Here is a 9,234-nt window from a genome sequence, read left to right on the forward strand (position 1 = left end):
AGGAGAGTGTGAAGATCTATTCACCGAGTACAAGATTTAACATCATCTCTCTTCGGCTTATCGCCCACAAACCAATGGGGCAGTCGAAGCAGGCAACAAGAATGTCAAGACCATCATCATGAAAATGACTACCAATTACAAGGACTGGCCCCAGAAGCTGCATTTCGCATTGTGGGGGTATCGAACTTCAATTCGCACTTCAACTGGTGAAACTCCATTTTCATTGGTCTATGGAATGGAGGCAGTACAACCTATCGAGGTGGAGATACCTTCTCTAAGGATAGTCCTTGAAAGCAAAATCCCAGAACCTGAATGGGTACAAGCAAGATATGACGAGCTAGTCATGTTCGATGAGTGTCGGCTTCAAGCCGCTCACCATGTACAAGTCTATCAGCGCCGAGTGGCCAGACATTTCAACAAAAGGGTCAGAACCCGAAACATCAAGGAAGGCGAGCTTGTCTTGAAAGTCCTTCGCAAAAGCACCATGGACCCAAGGGGAAAATTCAAACCCAACTGGGCAGGCCCATACATTGTCAAGAAGATCCTCTCCGTGGGAGCAGTCGAACTAACAGACGTCGATGGAACAGAATTCAGATCTCTGACAAACCTCGATCAACTCAAGAAGTTCTATGTCTAAGTTCCATGTTCAAATTCAAGAATCCAATTCAAAGTCCTGTAAGGTATTCAGAACTACGTCCGGCCTGATTCCCTAACGGGACACGTAGGCAACCTCATTTCGAGGCCCGACCACTTTAATACAAAAAATTCAAAATTTCCTCAATTAAGGGCATCCTAAAAATCAAATTTCAAAACTCAATTGTTGTTGTCTTTATTCCAAATGTGCCAAGTCAAAGCAAAGCATGTTCAAGCGGAATTTAACACAATAACTCTTTATGCTCTAAGGCCTTCAAAGCTAATTCAAATACAAAGTCAGGATCAAGTGAAGCAAAGTTCAAAGCCTTTTCACTTCCTAAACACATTTTCTAAACACATCTTCCAAACACATTCTAAACACAATTCCTTCCAATACAATTTCAAACACATTTGGCCTACAAAGATCTAGGGTCAGGCGACTATGCTCTCGAGTCTTGGCACCTTGAGTACTATCTCCTGGCTCCTCCCGCGATCAATCATCAATCTTCCCCTTGCCCAAGCGGCGGGAGAAGGAACTTGCTAGCCTTCCAAGACAGGAGGACGACGAACCTCCTTTGGACTCCGAACGGTCAAGCACCGGATGGGCCACACCCCCGTCACCTTCCTCATAGTCAGTTGATGCAGGACGTCTAGCTCTAGAACCTCGGACTCTAGCTGGTCCGGAGAGAGAAATGTCCCTCTGGCTTAGGCCTCTCATCCATACAATGTACCCCGTAGATAGAGTAACTGACTCACACTAGTAGAAAAAACCCTTATTGCAGCGGGCTTTTAGACCCCTGTTGCAGCGTACATCGTATGCTGCAACTGGGGGGCCTGCAACAAGTCTGAACTTGTTGCAGCGTACAATGTTCGCTGCAAAAAGTGATTTGTTGCAGCGGGCTTTTAGATGTACGCTGCAACAAGTGCCAAAAAATTGGCAAAATTTTAGACTTGTTGCAGCGGGCTTTTAGATGTACGCTGCAACAAGTGCCAAAAAATTGGCAAAATTTTGGACTTGTTGCAGCGTACATATATATGTACGCTGCAAAAGACTCAACTTTTTGCAGCGTACATTTATTTGTACGCTGCAACAAGTCTGAATTACTCAATTTTTTGCAGCGTACATTTATTTGTACGCTGCAACAAGTCTGAATTTTTGCCAAATTTTTTTCCCTTGTTGCAGCGTACAACATATATGTACGCTGCAAAAAAGCACTTTTGGCGGGAAAATTCTAATTTTGTTTAGGGATACCTAGAGTGCCTTGCACCAAATATAGATCGAAACCTGTCAAAACAATAATAGAATAACGCAACCTGTATAACAAATATAAAAACAACAACTGGAGTTTTGTATACTATATATCCCAAAACCAAAGTGCACATATTACATTTAAATATATGTTCCAATTTCAACATAAACATACATTTTAATATAAAATTTATTCTATAACAACTAAACCAACTCGATCAAGCGCGCTAAAGCCAATAATAAATACTTGTTGGTAAAAAACTTAGCCCATTGCTCACGAACCACATCAAATTCCTCGCATAAGGCGCAATCCTCGGAGTGTAGACCTTTACAAAAACAGAAATTTAAATTAAACATTAGATTAAATACAAATTAAATATCACATTTTAACATTCAAGAAACTAATGACAATGTCCTAATAGTCTAAAATGAGTCCTTAGGTTCTTTAGTTCAAAGTTGGGAGCGAAAATGTCATTTTAGCCTAAATATGACCTATAACGACCCAATGAGCCTATAGGTGCATAAATAGATTGGAACGAGTCTTAGATCGTTAAAATTATGCATATTAAACATGTAATAAGTTTTAAATGAGTCCTTAGGTTCTTTATTTTAAAGTTGGGAGCGAAAATGCCTTATTTTAGCCTAGATATGACCTATAACGATCAAACAAGCATTAAATGGGTATAAGTAGATTAGAATAAGTTCTAGAAACTCAAAACTAAGCTTATTAATCATATAATAATTTAAAAATGAGTCCTTCGGTTCTTAAGTTCAAAGTTGGGAGCGAAAATGTCATTTTAGCCTAAATATGACCTAAAACGACACAATGAGCCTTAAATATGCATAAATGGATTGGAACGAGTCTTATAAAGTTAAAATTATGCATATTAAACATGTATTAAGTTTAAAATGCGTGCTTAGGTTCTTTATTTTAAAGTTAGGAGCGAAAATGCCTCATTTTAGCCTAAATATGACCTATAACTATCAAACAAGCATTAAATGTGCATAAACAGATTAGAATAAGTCTTAGAAACTTAAACTAAGCATATTTATCATATAATAAGTTTAAAATGAGTCATTAGGTTCTTAAGTTCAAAGTTGGGAGCGAAAATGTCATTTTGGCCTAAATATGACCTATAACGACACAATGAGCCTTAAATGTGCATAAATGGATTGGAATAAGTCCTAGAAAGTTAAAACTAGAATATAAAACATTTAGTAGGTTTAAAATGAGTCCTTAGGTTCTTTAGTTCATAGTTGGGAGCGAAAATGTCATTTTAGCCTAAATATGACCTACAACGACCTAATGAGCCTTAAAGGTGCATAAATAGATTGGAACGAGTCTTATAAAGTTAAAATTATGCATATTAAACATGTATTAAGTTTAAAATGAGTGCTTAGGTTCTTTATTTTAAAGTTAGGAGCGAAAATGCCTCATTTTAGCCTAAATATGACCTATAACTATCAAACAAGCATTAAATGGGTATAAGTAGATTAGAATAAGTCTTAGAAACTTAAAACTAAGCATATTTATCATATAATAAGTTTAAAACGAGTCATTAGGTTCTTAAGTTCAAAGTTGGGAGCGAAAATGTCATTTTAGCCTAAATATGACCTATAACGACACAATGAGCCTTAAATGTGCATAAATGGATTGAAATGAGTCCTAGAAAGTTAAAAATAAGCATATAAAACATTTAGTAAGTTTAAAATGAGTCCTTAGGTTCTTTAGTTCAAAGTTGGGAGCGAAAATGTCATTTTAGCCTAAATATGACCTATAACGACCCAATGAGCCTATAGGTGCATAAATAGATTGGAACGAGTCTTAGATCGTTAAAATTATGCATATTAAACATGTAATAAGTTTTAAATGAGTCCTTAGGTTCTTTATTTTAAAGTTGGGGGCGAAAATGCCTTATTTTAGCCTAGATATGACCTATAACGATCAAACAATCATTAAATGGGTATAAGTAGATTAGAATAAGTCCTAGAAACTCAAAACTAAGCTTATTAATCATATAATAATTTAAAAATGAGTCCTTAGGTTCTTAAGTTCAAAGTTGGGAGCGAAAATGTCATTTTAGCCTAAATATGACCTAAAACGACACAATGAGCCTTAAATGGGCATAAATGGATTGGAATGAGTCCTAGAAAGATAAAACTAGAATATAAAACATTTAGTAGGTTTAAAATGAGTCCTTAGGTTCTTTAGTTCATAGTTGGGAGCGAAAATGTCATTTTAGCCTAAATTTGACCTACAACGACCTAATGAGCCTTAAAGGTGCATAAATAGATTGGAACGAGTCTTATAAAGTTAAAATTATGCATATTAAACATGTATTAAGTTTAAAATGAGTGCTTAGGTTCTTTATTTTAAAGTTAGGAGCGAAAATGCCTCATTTTAGCCTAAATATGACCTATAACTATCAAACAAGCATTAAATGTGCATAAATAGATTAGAATAAGTCTTAGAAACTTAAAACTAAGCATATTAATCATATAATAAGTTTAAAATGAGTCATTAGGTTCTTAAGTTCAAAGTTGGGAGCGAAAATGGCATTTTAGCCTAAATATGACCTATAACGACACAATGAGCCTTAAATATGCATAAATGGATTGGAATGAGTTCTAGAAAGTCAAAACTAAGCATATAAAACATTTAGTAAGTTTAAAATGAGTCCTTAGGTTCTTTAGTTCATAGTTTGGAGCGAAAATGTCATTTTAGCCTAAATATGTCCTATAACGACCAAACAAGCCTTAAATGTGTATAAGTAGTTAGAATAAGTCTTAGAAACTTAAAACTAAGCATATTAATCATGTAATAAGTTTAAAATAAGTCCTTAGGTTCTTTATTTTAAAGTTGGGATCGAAAATGCCTTATTTTATCCTAAATATGACCTATAACGATAAAACAAGCATTAAATGTGCATAAATAGATTAGAATAAGTCTTAGAAACTTAAAACTAAGCATATTTATCATATAATAAGTTTAAAATGAGTTATTAGGTTCTTAAGTTCAAAGTTGGGAGCGAAAATGTCATTTTAGCCTAAATATGACCTATAACGATAAAACAAGCATTAAATGTGCATAAATAGATTAGAATAAGTCTTAGAAACTTAAAACTAAGCATATTTATCATATAATAAGTTTAAAATGAGTCATTAGGTTCTTAAGTTCAAAGTTGGGAGCGAAAATGTCATTTTAGCCTAAATATGACCTATAACGACACAATGAGCCGTAAATGTGCATAAATGGATTGGAATGAGTCCTAGAAAGTTAAAAATAAGCATATAAAACATTTAGTAAGTTTAAAATGAGTCCTTAGGTTCTTTGGTTCATAGTTGGGAGCGAAAATGTCATTTTAGCCTAAATATGTCCTATAACGACCAAACAAGCCTTAAATGTGTATAAGTAGATTGGAATAAGTCTTGGAAACTTAAAACTAAACATACTAATCATGTAATAAGTTTAAAATAAGTCCTTAAGTTCTTTAGTTCAAAGTTGGGAGCGAAAATGTCATTTTATGCTAAATATGACCTATAACGACCCAATGAGCTTCAAATGTGCATAAATAGATTGGTATGAGTCTTAGAAAGTCAAAACTAAGCATATAAAACACTTAGTAAGTTTAAAATGAGTCCGTAGGTTTTTTTTTCAAAATTTGGGAGCGAAAATGCTCATTTTAGCCTAAATATGACCTATAACGACCAAACAAGCCTTAAATGTGCATAAGTAGATTGAAATGAGTTTTCGAAACTTCAAACTAAGCATATTAACCATGTAATAAGAATAAAATGAGTACTTAGGTTCTTTAGTTCAAAGTTGGGGAGCGGAAATGTCATTTTAGCTCTAAATATGACCTATAACGACCCAATTATCCTTAAATGTGCTTACATAGATTGGAATGAGTTTTAGAATGTTAAAACTATGCACATTAATCATGTAATAAGAATAAAATGAGTCCTTAGGATCTTTAGTTCAAAGTTGGGAGCGAAAATGTCGTTTTAGCTCTAAATATGATCTATAACGATCCAATGAGCCTTAAATGTGCATAAATAGATTCAAATGAGTTTTAGAAAGTTAAAGCTATGCATATTAATCATGTAATAAGAATCAAATAGTCCTTAGGTTCTTTAGTTAAAAGTAAATACGACCTATAACGAATCAATGAGAATAAAATGAGTCCTATAACGAGGATACCTTTTTTGTACTGGGGGTATTGCTGTCATTCTCTCCCTTGACCCTGTCCACGTGAGTTGTCTCGGAAATCTGATTCGTTTTGGGCTGCTTGCTCTCCCGGTCTAAAGTAGGAATTTCTGGTGGTTCGGCTCTAGGGGTTACAGAACGGCCGGATGCTATAGTAGTAGTTGGGAATGCCTTTTCAGGAGGGACAACTGGAGTATAATTAGACGGTAGAAGATCATCCCAGTTTTCAAGCAGCTCTTTATAGACTTTTCTGAGTGTGACCTCAGTGAGACCTGTTACCTTACAAATTTCTGCCTGCGTCTTGCGTCTATCTTCTAGTTGACAGGCCAGATAAATAGCAGCAGCTGATATACTTATAGGGTTCCTACGCGTACAGAAACATTTGTTTATCACAACTTCTCCAATGTGAGTTGCAAGTTCCTACTCCATAACAAACTAGTAAGTCATATGATGTAGAAATGAGTCAAAACTAGGGAAATAAATTTCTCTGGAATGAAAACTTAATAATGTGATGGTTCTCAATCACATAGCCACCAAATAAATGACGAAAATGCAACAGAGGAGCACAATTCAAGGCAATTTTGACAAGCAACAAGCTTTCCCCATTTCTGATTATAATGCAACAGCCATGAGCCAACAGATGATTTAACAGCATTAAATATTGAAATAATGAAATGTGTTACTCAAGTCCATTGAACTAGCAAGATCAATGTTGAAAATCCTTCAATTATAAGAAGCAAAAGCAGGAAAGGAGCAAATATTACAATGTAAAGATGGTATCTCAGAAGTTTTATGATTCTTCATAATTTACTCTTATTAGCATATCAGCTGGGTGAAATGCCTACCAGTTTCCAAAAGTATACATATTATATCAGCCACCGATGCGTATTAGCAAATATCAGCAGGAGTTTTCAAGTACCAGAGCGGATTTATTAAGCTGGAGAAGGTTGCAAAATCTAGGCATATGTACAGCTATAGAATTGCTATTAATTGGTTGACTGAGTTGTAGAGCTTCACCCAGGATCTTGATATACTTTCCAATCTCTTTCTGAGGGAGGTTCGCCGCTATTGAGATTTCCTGTTACATGAAATAAGATACCCATTTACAGATGCCCTTAAAATCAAGTGTTCTTTTCTATCGCATATGCAACTTATCTTAAACCAATTCCCACTCAATTACTAGCAAATACAATGAGCATTTTCAGTTTTCAAAGAGTTCAAACTCGGAAATTGTTTAATTTTGCAATTTGCACTAGTAGTTTAGGCATAAAGATGAAGCAAAGGTGGTTACGGATGAGAAAAAAGCGCAATTTGCAAATGGCTTAGCATTCGGGACACAATCTAAGCAGAACAAGAACCCCAAAAGGAACAACATACTGTTAAGAAAAAAGTCAGCGTATCGTATTCAGTTTTAGAACTCGTAGGATTTCCATTTTCATTACTAGTTTCACAGGGAGAGGTGTGAAGTTGATTAGGAAAATAAATATGGATAACATGTGCAATTTCGCAAAGACAACCGCAATCAGAAATTCATAAATGGATCGTCTTTCAGAACTTAATTAATGGAGAACAAGAACAGAAAAGGCAATTGCAAAATGTTCACTATAGTTTTATACCAAGACAAACACTTCCAAGTCCCAACCAACCCCCAACATATCACATTAATTGAAGAACTGAACTCAGAATGTAACATAACATATTTCTCCAATGAGCCCCTTATAATAATCAGTGTAATACTGACGACTCCTCAGGTAAATTAAAACAAAATTCCAGTTATCAGGGACAAGAGATAAACCTGAAGGGTACGGGGCTCCTGGGCCTCACGAATAGCCTGAACAAGGCAAGCAGTAGCAAGAGCTTCAACACTACGATTCCTCAAACAAGTAGCAGAAGAACAATCCCTAAACAACTGGAAAGCATGATCAGAAATATCACGGTCCAACCCCAAAATAGAAGCCACATCAACAATCTGAAGATTCAAACTCAAATTCAGATTCATCAATCAATTAAACAAAGAAATTAACTACATGAACCATATGCATAAGTAAATCAACTAATTAAATTTATTACAAACCACATTTACCATAATATTTAAACAAAAAATCCAACAAAGTTTTCAATAATTGCATAAATTTAACAAATCAAACAAGATTATACCTCATTTGCGCTTGTTCTTTCCTCAAAATCAATCAATGAATTTCTTTTGCAGCAGATGGGAACCCCAACTCCAATCTTCTGAAACCTCCTTGACCTGCTAACTTTGGAACGAATTTGTCAGAATATTGAGCAATTGAAACACGGGAACATCCCCATGACTTCTAGGGTTTTATTTTCCGGTATAGGTGAGAGGAGAGAGAAAAAGAAGTGTGCGTGGTCGTCTGGGTATGCCCTCACGTCCGCCGCTGAGTGTGGTGTTTGCCGGTCCGTAGAGGAGATCTGAGGGAAGAAGAAGAAGAAGGGGGAAGGTCAATTTGAGCAAGCTTTGAAAATTTTCAGATTGAAATAATTCTAAGTTCAGCTCTAGGGCGACTGACGAGGAGGCGAGAAAAGAGGACCCACCGGCGACTGGCGAGGAGGCGAGAACCACCGACGAGGAAGTTACATTGATTGCGACGCAGTAAAGCTGAGGGAAGAAGAAGGGAGTTGAGAGGTGGGAGTATGAAATTTTAGATCTAGAGTTTTTTTAATTAATTTGGTCTAAATTGAACTAAACCTGGTTGGGTTGTAGCGAAAGACTTTTACAATGTGTTATTGCAGGGGGCTTTAGGACGTACGCTGCAACAGTAACGGGCTATTGCAGGGGGCTTTTACAACGTACGCTGCAACAAACGTTTTTGCAGGGAACAATTAATTTGTACGCTGCAACAACCCTTTAAAGGGTTTGACCCGCGTTGACCAACTGCTTGTTGAAGCGTATTAATACATGTACGCTGCAACAAGGGGGCTGCAACAGGGGTTTTTTCTACTAGTGTCAGGTGGGAACTGAATACTCAGGAATGGTTTGGCGACCCAATACCGCCTCCAAACTTCAAGTCGATTGGCATTCAGCGCAACAGGTTTCTGGTTCTCTCCAGCACAGTCCGGGATCTCCTGTTTCAAGCCATACTGTCTCATCACTCGAGCAGGCGAGTAGAAGACCAGCATT

General features: G+C 36.2%; 1 protein-coding gene across 2 annotated transcripts; it reads right to left on the bottom strand.

The window, feature by feature from the left end:
* Nucleotides 1–1,961: 1,961 nt before the first annotated feature.
* On the bottom strand, nucleotides 1,962–9,004 carry LOC130461149 (plant-specific TFIIB-related protein 1-like). 2 transcript variants are annotated; one of them, XM_056829130.1, is made up of 6 exons: nucleotides 8,649–9,004; nucleotides 8,247–8,525; nucleotides 7,885–7,990; nucleotides 7,009–7,167; nucleotides 6,084–6,509; nucleotides 1,962–2,208 (listed from the first exon to the last, which is right to left on the bottom strand). In XM_056829130.1, the coding sequence occupies exons 2-6, from the start codon at nucleotides 8,249–8,251 to the stop codon at nucleotides 2,110–2,112; spliced, it is 795 nt and encodes a 264-aa protein (XP_056685108.1). In that variant the 5' UTR covers nucleotides 8,252–8,525; nucleotides 8,649–9,004; the 3' UTR covers nucleotides 1,962–2,109. The 2 variants fall into 2 exon arrangements, with proteins under 2 accessions (XP_056685108.1, XP_056685107.1); XM_056829129.1 differs by having other exon boundaries at nucleotides 8,247–9,004.
* Nucleotides 9,005–9,234: the final 230 nt, after the last annotated feature.

This window comes from Spinacia oleracea, chromosome 5 (genome assembly GCF_020520425.1).
Source record: "Spinacia oleracea cultivar Varoflay chromosome 5, BTI_SOV_V1, whole genome shotgun sequence".
In the NCBI taxonomy this organism is placed as follows: Eukaryota; Viridiplantae; Streptophyta; class Magnoliopsida; order Caryophyllales; family Amaranthaceae; genus Spinacia; species Spinacia oleracea.

Coding starts and splice junctions, on each gene's coding strand:
- LOC130461149 (XM_056829130.1), bottom strand. Junction 7,168..7,884: donor AGGAGCCCCGTACCCTTCAG/GTTTATCTCTTG, acceptor TTCATGTAACAG/GAAATCTCAATAGCGGCGAA. Junction 2,209..6,083: donor ATACCCCCAGTACAAAAAAG/GTATCCTCGTTA, acceptor GTTTTTGTAAAG/GTCTACACTCCGAGGATTGC.